Source organism: Hemibagrus wyckioides, linkage group LG03, assembly GCF_019097595.1.
Source record: "Hemibagrus wyckioides isolate EC202008001 linkage group LG03, SWU_Hwy_1.0, whole genome shotgun sequence".
NCBI lineage: Eukaryota > Metazoa > Chordata > Actinopteri > Siluriformes > Bagridae > Hemibagrus > Hemibagrus wyckioides.
This window is the reverse complement of record NC_080712.1, coordinates 20698541-20714834: the sequence shown is the minus strand read 5'-3', so window position 1 is coordinate 20714834 and position 16294 is coordinate 20698541. Positions and strand designations below refer to the sequence as shown.

Below are 16294 nucleotides of genomic sequence, written 5' to 3'. Positions count from 1 at the left end.
GACGGATTACACTAGCCAAAAAGCACATCAGGCTCCCTTCCCATGAGCGAAGAACAGGAATCTGAGGCTACAGCAGGTGCAGACTCACTGAAACTGGACAGTTGAAGATAAAAAAAAACAACAACAGGTGAATGAATGTAGCCCTCCTGTCAGCGAGTCTAAACATACTTCTCAGAAATTCTCTCATCAACAAAGCATTTTCCAGCAACAGAACTGCTACTCAATGCCCGGGTTTTATTTGATTTCAAACTCTTGAGAAGGGCATCCAATCTTATTTGGAAAGGGTCGATGTGGGTACAGGTTTTCATTCCAATCAAGCAGTCTCTGCTCGCGCTCTGCATACAGTGTACATTGTCCTTATCCATTATGTGACATTAGGATACTTAATAAGAGAGAGAGAGAGAGAGAGAGAGACAGAAAGAGAGAAAGAGAGAGAGATACATATCCTGAGATACCAGTGATCCTGATCCTCATGCCCTACTTCACTTGAGTAGCTCTTTCGGTTTCTGAGGATGACCCCATATAGAAAATCTAAAAATACTTGAGATTACTGCGGATGGTACCAGATAGAAACCATGAAGATGACTTTGGACTGCAATTGATACAAACTTGAGTTTTGCTCTCAAGTCTCCATCAGTGGACAGCTGATAACTTCGTCCTCTGCAAATTCTTCTTCTGCAAATGATCCAAAATGCAGCTGCAGGACATGTTTTCAACCTGCTTAAGTTCTCCCACAACACCCCACTGCAAATGCCGGATGAAGACCTACCTCTTCCTGAAGCACCTTCCTATCAGAACCAGCATTCTTCAGCAATTTGAGCAACAATAGCTCGTCTGTTGGATCGGATAATACGGGCCAGCCTTCACTCCCCACATGCATCAGTGAGTCTTGGCCGCCCGTGACCCTGTCGCTGGTTCACCACTGTTTCTTCCTTGGAACACTTTTGATAGATACTGACCACTGCAGACCGGGAACACCCCACAAGAGCTGCAGTTTTGGAGATGCTCTGATCCAGTCGTCTAGCCATCACAATTTGGCCCTTGTCAAACTCGTAAATCCTTACGCTTGCCCATTTTTCCTGCTTCAACTTTGAGGACAAAATGTTCACTTGCTGCCTAATATATCCCACCCACTAACAGGTGCCATGATGAGGAGATCATCAGTGATACTCACTTCACCTCTCACTGCTCATAATGTTATGCCTGATCGGTGTATAGATTTCTGTTTGGCTGCTTTATGACAATGTCACTGTTAAAATAACACGAATTACATCTAAATTAGTTGGCATTTCATATTAATTTATATTCAATTAGTTATATGACTAACCTGCTTATTGACATGCCCTTGGTGTATCCCATTTATCTGCATTGCAATGTGGGCAGTCACACATGTGGCCTTCTGTATAAAGATACTGAAATGATACAAGTCAAAACAAATGAAGCTATCACTCTCTCCTTTTTAACTGGGGTAAAACTGGAGACTCTTATCTCATTTGCTTTTGCAATTCTTGGGATTCTTACAGTCCTGTGCTCATACTATTCTAAATAAGATCATTCTCTATGCTTTGAGTAGATTTATCTCTCTTTTCCCTGCGTTTGAGGTAAAAAAAATAAAAAATAAAAAATATCCCACTACTCTGTGTCACCTCCAAAGAGGTTCCTCTCAGTGTTTCTTCCTCAAGTGGCATTGAGGTCCATTTCCACATCTGCCTTGCTCATTAGAGATCCAGATGTGAGTCCTCTTTTCTGTGCAGCTGCGTTATTAAAGTCTACCGTTAAAAGTCTACCATAAAAATAACACTGAACAGAATATATTTTATGACGCAATAACATTTTCCTGGTACATATTTAGACTCAAAGCATATAGTCACACACAAGCGGTCTGCACACTCAGTTTTCAATTCAATCTCAATTTCACCTAAACACCTTTCCGAAATCAACAAATAACTATAGAATTAAATGTTGATATGACGAAGCTATTTACAGCCCAGGGTTGTTATTATTAGTTGTCTTTGTTTATTAATGGATATTGCTCTGCTTGACCAGTGTTTTTCACAAATGCAACAATTCCTTTGTTAAGCAAAAGTAGCTTTAATTGGAAATGTACACTTGAATGAATATATTCATGCCACTTTGTGTCTTCAGAAGGTCCTACTGGATTTTTTTTCCTGTTTTATAAGACCTTTCTCTGCCTTTGCTGTAAAGAAAAAAAAACTATAAAAGGTGATTTTACACAGCTGGCATGAAAAATGTTGTTTTTTTTTTCCCTAGACACAAACGCTTTCAATATAAAAGTTTTGGGAGTACATCATAATATACTACATTTACACAGTAAACTTTAAGCACCTTAAGGAAAAAGACTGGAAAAAAACCTAGAATTTCCTAAATTGCAATAACAAATGTCTAATATAAAACTTCGAAAGCATTTCTACAGTGAACACAGTTGTGAAATACCATGCCCCATTTCAGGCAATGGAGCAGGAGGCTAACAAATATATGTTGGTTTTGAAACAAAAACAAAAACAACTAACATTCAGACATTTACAAAGAATGCAAATTGTAAAACATGGCATGATTTATTTCAAATAAAAAAAACAAACAAACACCATAAATCATTTTTAAAAACAAAACAAAAAAACAAAAACAATAAAATGATCTACTTTCAGTTGTATGTATATAGCAGGTCTTCGGGGAAAAAAAGCACCATGGAGAAACATACAGTAAAACGATCGATGCACACATATGTGACAAAATATTACGTCAGATTATATAAAAAGCTGTTTTTCAAGTCTTATTTCAAACTCTGTGGGAAATGAAAAATCGAAACAATCAGGGAAACTAGTAATATTGTATTTTATGCAAATTCCAGTTTCGATTCCACACATTATCAAAATGCAGCATATAACCTTCCATGATTATTGCTTTCATTAAGCATGGTTTCCAAAAAAATAAAAATAATAAAAATCCTGAATGGGTTCCAAATAAAGAATATATACAGATACTGAATGAAGGAGGTCGCTTATTAACAAAAAAAAAACAAAAACAAAACTGTGCATACAGGACATTTCAAAAGTCAAGTTGTTTCAAAGTGCTTTTTTTTCTTTTCTCCAAACAACGCAATGTGTAATGGGAATAATTCAGCATCTAAGTACCTTCATTACATGATAAAAACCAATGCTACATGTTCGAAATCTATCAAACAACCGACTGTGTCACAATACTGGTTATTCAAAGTTACTGCTACAATGGCACCATAAAACAGCAACTATTGAATGTTTTTGATAAGAGCACCCAAGCTGAGGCAAGAACAATAGAATTCACATTTTACAATGTCAATTCTGAGTGTTTACTACACACGTCATTTTCAGTTTGACACAGTAATATTGCAGTAAACAGGCTTGGACCAGAAATTAAATACAAACTGATGCAAAAAAAACCCCAAAACAATAACAACAAAAAAAAAAACAGAAAGAAACATTCAGAATAAATAGTCACATCTTCTATGCACTAATTCCATCTCTTTGTATAAAACCAGCTTTTAAAACATCTGTTGTGAGCACCATCTCTTAAAAATAAAAAGGACAAAATGTAGACACCAGATCTCACAGTTAAAAACTGACAAATGTCATCAGCCTTGTTTGAAAAGCTGAGATGTAGATGTTTAAAAACAAAAAGCATGTGTTAAAAAACAGAGAGATCTGACTGAGGTAAGGCATTAGCTAAAAGTGGCATGGCCACGGTCATGTCCAGCGGTTATAAGGCCCAGTGACATGAGTAAGGGCGTATGGGGATGATGTGATGACGTTGTCCCGAGTAGCTGTTAGTGATTGGCGAGTAGGGACCTTTAGCTCCTCCCTCTCATCTTGCCACACATCTTCCTCTTCACCTTCGAAATCTCTTTTAACTGCAGCCTCAGCTCCCAGCCTCAAAGCTTCTTCCTCTCTCTCCCTGGCCTTTTCGGCCATCTTGGCCTCCCACTGGAGCAAGCCATGGCCTGGTGCATTGAGGCTCTTGTGCTGGTAGAAGACGAGAGAGATGCGGGTGGGGTGGCTGCGGTTAGGCCGCAGGACGGGAGTGGTGGCGTGAAGCTCGTGTCGAGCGCATTCAATGAGGATGGAGCCATGAGACGGTGCCACTGCGACCCCACCGATATCCCCATCCAGGAAGTTGTGTTCGCTGTCTGACCACACCTCCTCAGCTTTAACCTCTTCTGGAGTCAGGGGTCGCAAGGTTGTGGGTGGTCCATGGTGGTAGTTGTTATCCAGGCTTGGCTGTGCTTGGTTCATTCGGCTTTGGAGACCCTCGGCCTGGGCCGGGGAGAGCAATCTCGGAGAAGCTCCGCCCTGGAAGCAGTGCACCTCCTTGGGTTCCGTCTTTACTGCAAAATGGTAGTCATTGAAACCTTGGGTGTCTAAGGAGCCGTGTATATTCTGCTGGTTTTTGTAGGGCTTCTGTGCTGCGAACTGGGGAGGGGCAGGTAGGTTGCAGTTAGAGTAGGAAGAAAGTGCTGCAGTGTGTTCACTAGGGCCCATTTGTGGAGTACAGTCTATGCTGCTGTAATGATGGCTGGATGATGCGATTAAACTTAAAAAGCGTGTCTCTGGGCCTGGAGTCACTTGCATTGGTGGACAGTAATTCTGCGGCTCCATTTTGAAACATGGTGAAGTGCTTTTAAATCCTACAGAGAAAGAGACAGATAATCAATAAGAATGTCAAATAAAGAAAAGGTTATAGTTAAAACAAATACAACCAAATATCAGATTAATAATATTCCACACTATAAATCTCTGAGGGTTTATTTCTAAGAATACAGGTGCCAGAAAATTTGAGTAGGCAGAGAAAACAAAATTTCTTGGCATACAAAGTTTTTTTTCCCATAAAAGCACTTGCAATATTTGGGTGGATGTCAAAACCTGATGCCAGCAGAATTAATGATACAGACCACACTTTAATAATAAGCAGCTTGTCCATTTTTTACTCGCTGCAGACACCTCAACGTCTTGCCTTCTCACTTTCCATTTTCTTGAGAAACTGAGGTTCACGAATTCACAGGTCAAATTTCACCTAGTTAAAGTCTGTGTGAAGTAACTGCTACTAGACATAAAAGGTGTTTTTCACATCCCTTGTCAAGAAAAGCGTAGTTATCGAATGTCGCCTGTTTCTCTGCATTAAGAAGCCAGTAAATGAAAACACAACAGCAAAATCAATGCCTCATGGACAGAGAGAAAAAGAATAACGCGATCAGTACAGCTGTACCTTTGTGGGGCTCGTTCTTAATTTTTGCCGGGGTGACCTGCTTCTTTTCCTGGCTGCTCTGTTTCTCTCGCTCTCTCTTGGCCTCCAGTCTTCTCTTGCGTGCAGACTTGACAGGCTCAGCCAGCATACGTACTTCTCTTGGGAAGGAAGAGAGCACCTGCAGGGCTCCAGTCTCCATCTTAGCCCTCTGGCCCTCCACCTGCCCAAACTCATCAGTCTCTGAGATCTTATAGAGAGGCAGAACATGAAGTTGCTCATCCTCTGGAATGTTTCTCACGGCACGGTTATCCTCTTTAGTTAAAGTGCACACCTGCAGGTAGTAGTGATAGAGCATAATGTTTATTGACATGGTTCAACACATTCGCTGCTAATATCATATCAGAAAACAATTGGCATTTCATAGTTTATCAGTGTATTTACAATATCCACAACATACATTTGAGCAGGATATTTTCATATTCAGGATATCACACTCAGACAGTTACACGGGACTTAACACTGCTCCTAAAACAAGGCGATAATAAGTAAGAAAATTTTGCTTAATTTTACACTCAGAATTGTGTGTAACTGAGACATGACTCAGTTTTCAGCAAACTCCTGTAGTAGATACTGTGTATATATGACCACCTGAACACTACTATGTAAAATTTCTACATTAAAGCCTCACTACAAGCTTTCAACTCAGCTCTGAACATAGCCCTATATACAGTAAAGGTGTGCAATGCTCACCACAGTACTCCCGTTGGTCATGTTGTGTGTGTCTCTGTGAGCATGAGCACAAAAGTCCACACACGCCGTCACGCCCGAGAAAGGACGACCCTCTCTTTTACCCAGGCGACAGTCTTGCCCCATCTCTTCCTGCCCCACCTGAAGGACACAAGCCAACTTAACTTTTCTATTTCGCAACAGGATTTCAGCCTTCACACTGAAGTTTTAAATACAGAATGTGAAGAAAATTATTCTTGTACTAATATTTAATAAGCACCTGCAGAGCTCAATCTTCCCCTTTTGTTCAGAGAGGCTCAATAGAATTCTAATCAGAGAGTTACGACTACAACATAATTATTTGATTGTCAGTATGCTCATACCTGGTTTTGATACGCCTCAGGTGCAAGTTTCTTATACACAGGAGCCACATCTGTTGCCAGATTTTGTAGATTGCTTTCAAGCTTCTCCTCCTGTCAAAAAAAGGAACTGATATTAATTTCATGCTTTAATAATAGAGACTTTTCACACCTCAGCACTGCATGTGAATCTGTGTACGGAAACACATTACACAGTAGTAAATGAGGATCTGTGTACCTCACAGATTCTACTAAACATGTTCAGCACATATATGATTAAACGTCTGTACAAAGAGATTCCAGTAACAAATGGAAATGTAAAAATGATGGTTTATATGCATAGAGGTATATTGGTATAGAGTTTTTATTAGCACTGCTACAACTGCTATCCCCTTTACCCATGCAAATGAGTAGCAGTGACTGCTTATCAATGTAAGCTTATCAATGTATCTCCTCTTACCGAAGGCTTATTACTCTTACCTCATCAGGGAGGTCACTGTGCAGACGGAACTTTCTGGGCACTTTACTGCGTGCAAACTTGCAACCATTGTAGTACATACTCCATGAGCAGCCAAAAGAGAACGAGGCTCCACAGGTGTCTGGGTTCAGACCCTGGCAAGCACAGGTACGACTGAGGAGGAAGGTAAAAAAGAACATTAGTTATATAGTAATACTTTCTACTTAACAAAATAATAACAGGCAGCCTTCACTCATGGTGTTACTTAAATAACCACCCGTGTGGTTTATATGAATCATGAGCATTTCAGTACTGCGTGCAAGTCCTGACTCACTCCTCATTGAGGGCACAGCGGCGGCTGGTGGGTGAACCGTATTTGTAGAGAGTGTTGGTGAGATCCTGGTACAGCCTGTCAGCCATGCTGCGTGGGATGCCCTCCCAAGCTAAGATGAGGATGACCACCACTGCATTCTGGCAGCAGTGACCCGCACGCTGACGCACCAGGCACAGCAGCTTCTCCTCTTCGCTGCCCCGACGTATAATCTGATAGGCAAAAACAGGGTTGGTAAATTTTACCATGGGTGATACATCTACACTCAAATCCTCTCCTACCAGTTTATATAACAGGGTCAAGCCAGCTCAAGCTGTGGCACCTCCACACCAGCAGAGGACTCCCACCTCTGAGCACTGAACATACCATTCCTGTTCATTACACATTACACGTTTTTACAGTTTATGGACATAAAAAAGGACGAATTCCTGCATTTGCACTGTGGAAGTTATTTCCAGCATTGTTATTAAGTATGATAAGTATGGGAATAAGTCACTGATTCATTTATGCCATTTCTGAGTATGACATTTGTTATGTGCTCATACTCTTGCATCATCTCTGATTGCAGGTCTGGGTTACTGTTACTGTGTGCTGAATGTGTTTGAATTACTGTTTTGGATTTTATAAAACCCCAGCACATATAGCCTAAGCCTTTTCCAAAAAGCTCTGTTCTTACAAACATATGTGCCTTATTTATTCTCACCTTGCAAAAGCCTGCACTCGCTTGTTCATGTATGAGCCATAATGTATGTATCTATATACACACAGGTACAACTGCTATATAGTTATTAAAAATGCCAAAAAAGTCAAAATAATCTACAATTGAACTAAAAACAGAAATCAACAAACATAATGTAATAAAAAAACCTTGTAAAATAATTAATAAAATAAGAAAACAAAAAAAACCTACAATAAAATAAACAATAAACAAGTACATATACAAATGTAATAATAGAATAGAAATAAAATAAATAAATCAGTATAAAAGTAAAATATAAGTAAAATACCTGGACAATAAAGCTAGTTATAAACTAAAGTAAATAAATATGTTTGTTTGTTTTTTTAATAACTGAAGCCTGAGGGACATTTAATGGAAATGTGCTTCAGATCCTTTCTAACCAGTATTTATACAATGTGTTAAAGGCCAGCACTGACACTTAGACATAGATTATCAGGCATTCAGAGATGTACACTATATTGCCAAAAGTATTCGCTCACCCATCCAAATAATCAGAATCAGGTGTTCCAATCACTTCCATGGCCACAGGTGTATAAAATCAAGCACCTAGGCATGCAGACTGTTTTTACAAACATTTGTGAAAGAATGGGTCACTCTCAGGAGCTCAGTGAATTCCAGCGTGGAACTGTGATAGGATGCCACCTGTGCAACAAATCCAGTCGTGAAATTTCCTCGCTCCTAAATATTCCACAGTCAACTGTCAGCTGTATTATAAGAACGTGGAAGTGTTTGGGAACGACAGCAACTCAGCCACGAAGTGGTAGGCCACGTAAACTGACGGAGCGGGGTCAGCGGATGCTGAGGCGCATAGTGCGAAGAGGTCGCCAACTTTCTGCAGAGTCAATCGCTACAGACCTCCAAACTTCATGTGGCCTTCAGATTAGCTCAAGAACAGTGCGCAGAGAGCTTCATGGAATGGGTTTCCATGGCCGAGCAGCTGCATCCAAGCCATACATCACCAAGTGCAATGCAAAGCGTCGGATGCAGTGGTGTAAAGCACGCTGCCACTGGACTCTACAGCAGTGGAGACGTGTTCTCTGGAGTGACGAATCGCGCTTCTCCATCTGGCAATCTGATGGACGAGTCTGGGTTTGGCGGTTGCCAGGAGAACGGTACTTGTCTGACTGCATTGTGCCAAGTGTAAAGTTTGGTGGAGGGGGGATTATGGTGTGGGGTTGTTTTTCAGGAGCTGGGCTTGGCCCCTTAGTTCCAGTGAAAGGAACTCTGAATGCTTCAGCATACCAAGACATTTTGGACAATTCCATGCTCCCAACTTTGTGGGAACAGTTTGGAGCTGGCCCCTTCCTCTTCCAACATGACTGTGCACCAGTGCACAAAGCAAGGTCCATAAAGACATGGATGACAGAGTCTTGTGTGGATGAACTTGACTGGCCTGCACAGAGTCCTGACCTCAACCCGATAGAACACCTTTGGGATAAATTAGAGCGGAGACTGAGAGACCGGCCTTCTCGTCCAACATCAGTGTGTGACCTCACAAATGCACTTCTGGAAGAATGGTCAAAAATTCCCATAAACACACTCCTAAACCTTCCCAGAAGAGCTGAAGCTGGTATAGCTGCAAAGGGTGGACCGACGTCATATTGAACCCTATGGATTAGGAATGGGATGTCACTTAAGTTCATATGCGAGTCAAGGCAGGTGAGCGAATACTTTTGGCAATATAGTGTATGTAGATGTATGTAGAAATGTAGTAATTCTAATCATTTCTAAAGGAAGCCAGCATGCAGCGGAGTGATGCTGAAAAACTGTTCTAAAATGAATTTGTTTTCTAGTGCATGTTAATATTCTTGCTGCTTCATTTTGCACAGGTTGTGGTTTGTTGGTTTGTTGTTGTTTGTAGGAAGTCCTGGGAGCAATGCAGTGCAATAGTCAAGGCTATATCTCACCTGTTGCTGTGCTATTTCGACACACAACTCCTCTATCAGTGAAATAAGGGCATATGTTTGGGTGGTGGACTGCTCTGAGTATATCTCACTGGTATGTGTCATGGTACTGTGTGTAGTGCAGGTGTAACTGGGATTTTACTGTCACTCAGTGTCACTGCTAGGTTGACAACAGTCCATCAACCAAAATATCTAACCAGCAATGAATCTGAGCAGAGAAAAAAAAACACCCAGGTCGGGTTTTAACCTGTCTGCCATGTTTACTGACTGTAAGGCTGCAGTACATCACCTACTGTGATTTGGGTAATGGACCATTCTCAGCGCTGGCACAGTCATGTACCAGTCATGTGTGTGTTGTGTGTTGTGCTGGCGTGAGTGTCAGGCACAGGAGGTGTGTGTATACACAGAGTAGTTAGAGACTATAGTTCATCCTTTTTGTTTTTTTCAGTTCTTTTTGATTAGTACTTGCAGTCTTTCAACTGTTTTCTACATTTAAACATAAAGTAAAGAATTAATAAAAGTAATTCATTAATTAAATGATTTTCATTTTACAGCATTAAGGTCAAGGTATATATACCCTATACTGTATAAACTACCGGCTAAATTTGGAGAGAAAAAAAACACTGACCACAGCAGCTTGTAGAGAAAAAAGAAGGAAAAAAAAAGAAAAAGAAAAAACTTACTTACACCTACATCCACCAAAAACAACACTTTAATCCTAAAATGAAATACATTTTCCACAGGTCACTTACCCACTTGGCTATTGGACAACCCTGTGAGCTCCGTCCTTCTCTTCCTGTATATACCACAACTTCCAGGCGTACAGCTTTGCCTTTCTCCCCATACCTAGAAGGGAAAAAAATGTGGTTTTAGAGGAGGGATCCATTACACATTGCACCTAAATGCATTGCAGACATAAGCCTGCAGCAGGTCATCTGTGAACCTACAGTGTGGTAAAAGTCACTCTGCTGGGCCCCTTCAGCACAGCAAAGTGGCTTCCTGTTGTAACTTCAATAGTGCATGAGAACCAGGTTTGGCTTTTTTGCTTGTACACACACAAGTTTCTATGTGCAGTTTTACAAAGATTCAAATAGTTGCATGAATAACAAAAAAACCATAAAACAATTGGGAAACTAGTGAACTTATTTAACTGTACAAGTGTAATTATTTAGATATGTTATCGAATTCATTTCCTATTGCACTGTGTAAAGAAGTAAGGAAAGACAGTGTGAGAAACACTCTTGCCTTACTTGCTTTCTATGCTTCTCTTTACCCGTCAGTCCCAATGAAGGAGCTTTATCCTCCCATTCTTTAAAAACTAACCATTTTGAAAAATTAAAATCAATTTGTTTTTATTATCCTATGTCATATTGCATCAATACAGCCCTTGTATTTAATGGGGAATCTTCAAATCTTTCATACTTCATACATAACTTTCCACACAGATAAGACTGAGATTAAAGTATGTCACCTGTTCTCCATCATCTCTCGCACCGCCGCTACACTTGGCCCGGATCCAAGGTGTGTGTAGAATGGGCCCTCCTCCTTCTCAATGATTTGTGCTAACAAATACAAAAAAATGCAATGTGTTTATGAAAAATCCCTCGTAGTTACAGCGTTTGTGATCTTTTCAAAATTCATCAGCGATGTTTTACAGCTTACCCATACAGTCGCAGGAGGGAGGTTCAAGTGCTCGTTTTGAGGGAGTGTTGATCAGATTCTTGGCTGGGGTGTCCAGAAACCTTAATGGAGATTCCAAAAAGCTGTTGAGCGTGTGCTTGGTGGGAGTGTTTTCTCCAAGACATTCTACATCACCGTTTTCCATATTCTGAGCTGGCACAGACAAGACGGTCACAGAGCCGGATGTCTCAACTTTGTAATACCCGTTCTGATCGACGAAAGCCTGATGTGACTCACAGTTGAGTCTGTTTGCTTTATGTTGCCTCCCTGGACTCACTGATGGGTCTGGCCTTTGGACATTAGGCATGGCACAGGGGGCTTGTGGTTTAGCACCATGATTCAGCACACTGTGGGTTTTCGATACCTGAGAAATAAAATGTTCTTCACATTCCTGCCTCTGGCCTTGAGTAGCACCTACGTGACCATTCGTGAGACTAAGACAATGTCCATTTGGTTGACACTGGTTGCCATGGCAGTGACCCAGAGCTGTATGGTCTGTTTTGAAATGCTGAGTGTTCTGGTTCCCCGAACTCATGAGAGTCTGCAGGTCTAAGTGCTCTCTCTTGTGGGAGTTGCTGAAATGGAAAAGTCGCCTGTTTTCGTTATTAGCATGTCCTAAGTATTTTTTCAAGTCTATTTGCGTCTGGGGCAGAAAAGGATTCCTTTTGGAGTGCAATTTAGCCTTTTGCTGCAGGGCCTCCCTTTTACCTTTCATCTTGAGAGGTGCTTTGCCATTGGGTGATCTCTTAGCTAGTGGTATCCTGTGATTGCCTCCCTCAGTCTCAGAGGCTCTCTTTCGTGATATCCTTGGACTTGACGAGGTTGATTTTGCTTTGCTTTGCCTCTTTAAATGTTGCCCAATGGTGTGATGATTGTATTTTATGGCCTGAACTGGCATTCCCTTGGGTGGACTGTTTTCAGAAGACACTGGCTTGTGTTGTGATTCAATCATGAATGCAAGTTGCAGCAACTGGGCAGCGACCTCCTCTTCATCTCTCCTCCTTGAACTATGTGTTCTATCAACATGCTTAATCTTTTTAAAAGTGCCATCTATTCTCTCTGTTTTACAAAGTGCTTGATTTAATCTTCCATTCTCTGGGGTGTGCAAGGTTTTTTCACATTCTGAGCTAGCCTTCAGGAGATCGTGTAAAGACAGTTTGTGGGGGGTGGGTGTGCTGCGGTGGCTGGAATTTTCTTGCCTGTTGAACGGATTGCAAATAACAGATGCCTGATGCGGTGATGAACTAATTACTGGGACTTTATTGGAAACAACCTCTGATACAGACTTAGCTTCTTGAAGAGGTATTGGCTTGCTGGATGCAAAGTTTGTGAACAATGTGCTTTCATTCTGAGGGTTCTGATCCTGATGATCTGTTCTGAAGGGCACTGTTTCTGGGGTAGCTGCCAACTGGGTTAAGGCCTCAATAGCTATGGCCTGATCGATGCTTATGCTCCTATGCTCAACTAAAGACTGGATATTAGGAAAAGACAGTGCAACTGAGTCTTTAAGATGAGGGTTATCACCCTCTTCTTGATTGTTAAAAGTCTGTTCTTTGTGTTTATGATACGGTTCTTCTTGTTCACTTTTAAAAGAACAGATATCTGAGGTTCGTGGACCTAACAGCTTCTCCTCCAAAGCCTTCCTATCAGTGATGGAGGAACATACTACATTTGCTAGTGTAGACAAAGCATCTTCAAAGTAGACACTACTGTCTAAGTCGGATGTAAATTGTTCATCTGCCACCATGCTCTGCTCTTCCATTTTGATCTTTCCATTTTCCATCATTTCAGGGAGTGCCTCCAGTGGCTGAATGCTGGTGAGCATGTTCAAGGTCCTTTGGGGCTCAGACTGTGTTTTGGTGGAATCTGTATGTTTCTCAGTGTTTGGTTTTACATGTTTAGCACCATTGTGAGAGTCGTGGTGAGTAGGAAGTGCATGGTGGCTGACAGCAGGCCGAAGCTCGTTCTCAGCTGGCATTGGTGCAGCGCCGTGCTGGATAGGCGTGGGCGAGTCAGGTGGAGCAGAGTGTTCTTGAGATACATCACATGCCTCGTCCTCTGGCACCTCCTCCTCCATCTGCTCTGATCTAGTGCCATTTACTGAGATGCCCTGTGACTCAACCTGGGCAAGAAAAAACAGAATGATGACTAAGGTCTTGGCATAGCAATGATGTGACATATTGTTATTGGCCTCACAAATCAACAGCCTGATGGTGCAGCAAGACTATGACCTGAACTCAGATAAATGTATATTATGATAGGGACATGCCAATGAATACATTCAAAAGTTTTTGCACTCTTCAGCTGGGAGACTTATCACATCTAATTGTTCACTCCTGACTAGTCTTCTCCTGTTCTGGCTCTGACCTCAAAACTTCATCCACCAATGTCATGTTATTCTTAAAGGAAAAGTTTGTATTTAATATTGCTATATCTGTGCTGAAATTTATTGGCGAGTTCTGTATTTTCATGATTCCTTATTCAGGTTAGCTATCATGTGTCTTGCTGCCATCAATTAGGGCATTGCTTAGCGCAATTATTTCAAACATGAGTGATAGCGGACAAGTTTTGCTTTTAGCTCATAAAAAAGAAAGCTTACGTAATATAAAAAACGGAAAACAGACAAAAATGATCAATGAAAGAAACTTAATTCTTTTACACATTTGACTATAAAGTATAAACTGGACCCCATTAAAGACCATGCATTATCTGTAAAGATTAATGTGCTCAGAGTGGATTTTCTTTACAATATAGTCACTGTTTCTGTGTGTAGAGCTTGTATAATTGCATTGCTTGGCTTGTGTTTCACAGGTCCTTACAGAAAAATGAAATCTAAACAGTATGCCGTTGTAAAACCCTCAGGATTTTGGATATCCTTGGCCTTCAACCCCAGTCATTTATATTGTTATATCTTGGACATTGGGATGTAGTGTCTGAAAAAGTAATATACAAAACTCTAAAAAAAACAAGTAAGGGTTTGGAGCCAACCTGTAGTTTTATTCTTTACCATTGATCTGAATTACACACCAGCATCTGTTCAATTTATTGTGTATAATATTGTACACATAACCCCCTTTTCACAACCTTTCACCAGGACATGCAGTGATGCAACTGACTAGCTGTGCCAAAAGCAGAGTGAGGCAATAACTTAGACAGCACCTGCAACTGTTACCGCTAGAGGAGAATAAATGAAGAGTATAATCATTAGCTTCACCAGCATGTAACCCCGAAGTGGAAAAAAAAAAATGAAAGAAGCCAGAATCAGAAAAATTTACTTTTCATAAACAACCCTGGAACATATCCAGGAACTGAACAGGCAGCTCACGAAAATCGGATGATCAGATTCTGCTGTACGTCTTCATGGTCTATTCATATCACGCTGGAAGAACTTCAGAAGGTCTGATTATAGGACTGTATATGCTGTAGAGGTTATGAGTGCTGATAGTATTTGTACTTTGTGACCTGGAATTTCAATTTTTTTTTTAAATAGCTACATCTTTGTCATGCTTCAGAGTAAAGACTACCACCACACCAATGCAGTAAAGTGATGTGTTTAATCAGTTTCATTGCCACAGAAACGCATTCGGAGTAAGTGACTTATTTGGCAACAGAAGTTCAAAGGTTACATCAATATTTATGCTGGGAAAGTTTTCTGTGTTCCGACTCGGGTTACGCAGCTGCTTTAGTTGAGTTTTCTGGGCAGCCCACTCAGTTTTCCTGAGTGCACTTCACACCTCTGAAGTTCAGCTCTCAGGACAGCAGTTTTCCAGTGATCCTGGGATAACTTCTAGATCCACCACCACCCTTACCAGGATGAGGCGGTTACTGAAGATGAATGAATCACTGATAGTTAGATATGACTGAGGCAAACGTAGGCAAAGCTGAGGTTGATTGTCATGAACAGGATATAAAAATGATAGTAGTTTTGATAATCATGTTAATCATGTAAGTGATTTACTATTTTAGAATCTTCAGTTTTCAATTCTGTGTGTCGAAATAGTGAGGCAGGAACTGTGACAGTAAGTCTGATTACAAGAAACCGTCAGAGTGTGGCACTGAACTTAATTCTGCTTAAGTCAAAGGATCAAATATCAATATCATCAGATGCACTTTTACAGACACAGCTCATGAATGGGGTAATATCTAACACTCAGCATCACACCTCTATTACATAAGTCTCTCCTCAGCGATAAAAAGAAACAATTACACTGTTAGTAAAAACCCTACCTGAAAACACAGAGCCTTGCACTGACACAAGCACATGTATAAGACTTTTTGCTTCAACATGCACATTCAGCAAAATCTTCTTCCATATTATTTGAGCCGAAGACCATTAGAGACATTATTTACAATTTTGTCGGATTTTATTTTCAATTTCGAATCCGTCCTTGAAACATAAACATGTCCATCCGTTTCTAGCATACGAGTTTATTCACAGGTTTGTCTTAGTCTGGTCTTTTATGACTAAAAATAAGTGCCTGGAAGGAATTGGCAGGATGACCACCAACTGGACCGTGCTGATAAGAAGGCTTTGGTACTGCCCATAGGTTGTTATTTGCCCAGAATCCTTCAAAAATAAACCTGCATTGCAATATACAACAAATATAAATACACACAAAAAAACTCCCAAAGGTATTATGTTCTAACAACCAAACACATGTAACACTTAGTGTAGCCTAATGTCCAGTTTTAATACACAGGGCTGAGACTTTATCGCTGCAGAAATCGCAATATCCTTCTCTTGAAGGGCAGTTAGGACAGCTTTTTAAATGATGGGATAATCTGGCTGTAATTATTAAAAATAATGTGACATGATGCTAAAACTCCTAGCCTAGCCTGTGTGAAGTTAGATTACTCCCTGCT

At 40.7% G+C, this 16294-nt stretch overlaps 1 protein-coding gene across 3 annotated transcripts in view; it reads right to left on the bottom strand.

Annotated features, from left to right (window-relative positions):
• Positions 1-2069: 2069 nt before the first annotated feature.
• tet1 (tet methylcytosine dioxygenase 1) overlaps positions 2070-16294 on the bottom strand; it is a 29016-nt gene continuing 14791 nt past the window's right edge. The window contains exons 3-11 of one of the 3 annotated variants that reach the window (XM_058383638.1): positions 11414-13553; positions 11223-11313; positions 10504-10597; positions 7112-7320; positions 6801-6951; positions 6345-6434; positions 5986-6123; positions 5257-5566; positions 2070-4678 (exon numbers count right to left, since the gene is read on the bottom strand). In XM_058383638.1, the coding sequence (XP_058239621.1) occupies positions 3741-4678; positions 5257-5566; positions 5986-6123; positions 6345-6434; positions 6801-6951; positions 7112-7320; positions 10504-10597; positions 11223-11313; positions 11414-13553 (4161 nt within the window). In that variant the 3' untranslated portion in view covers positions 2070-3740. The remainder of the gene's footprint in view (positions 4679-5256; positions 5567-5985; positions 6124-6344; positions 6435-6800; positions 6952-7111; positions 7321-10503; positions 10598-11222; positions 11314-11413; positions 13554-16294) is intronic. The other 2 variants (XM_058383631.1, XM_058383646.1) reach the window with 2 other exon arrangements.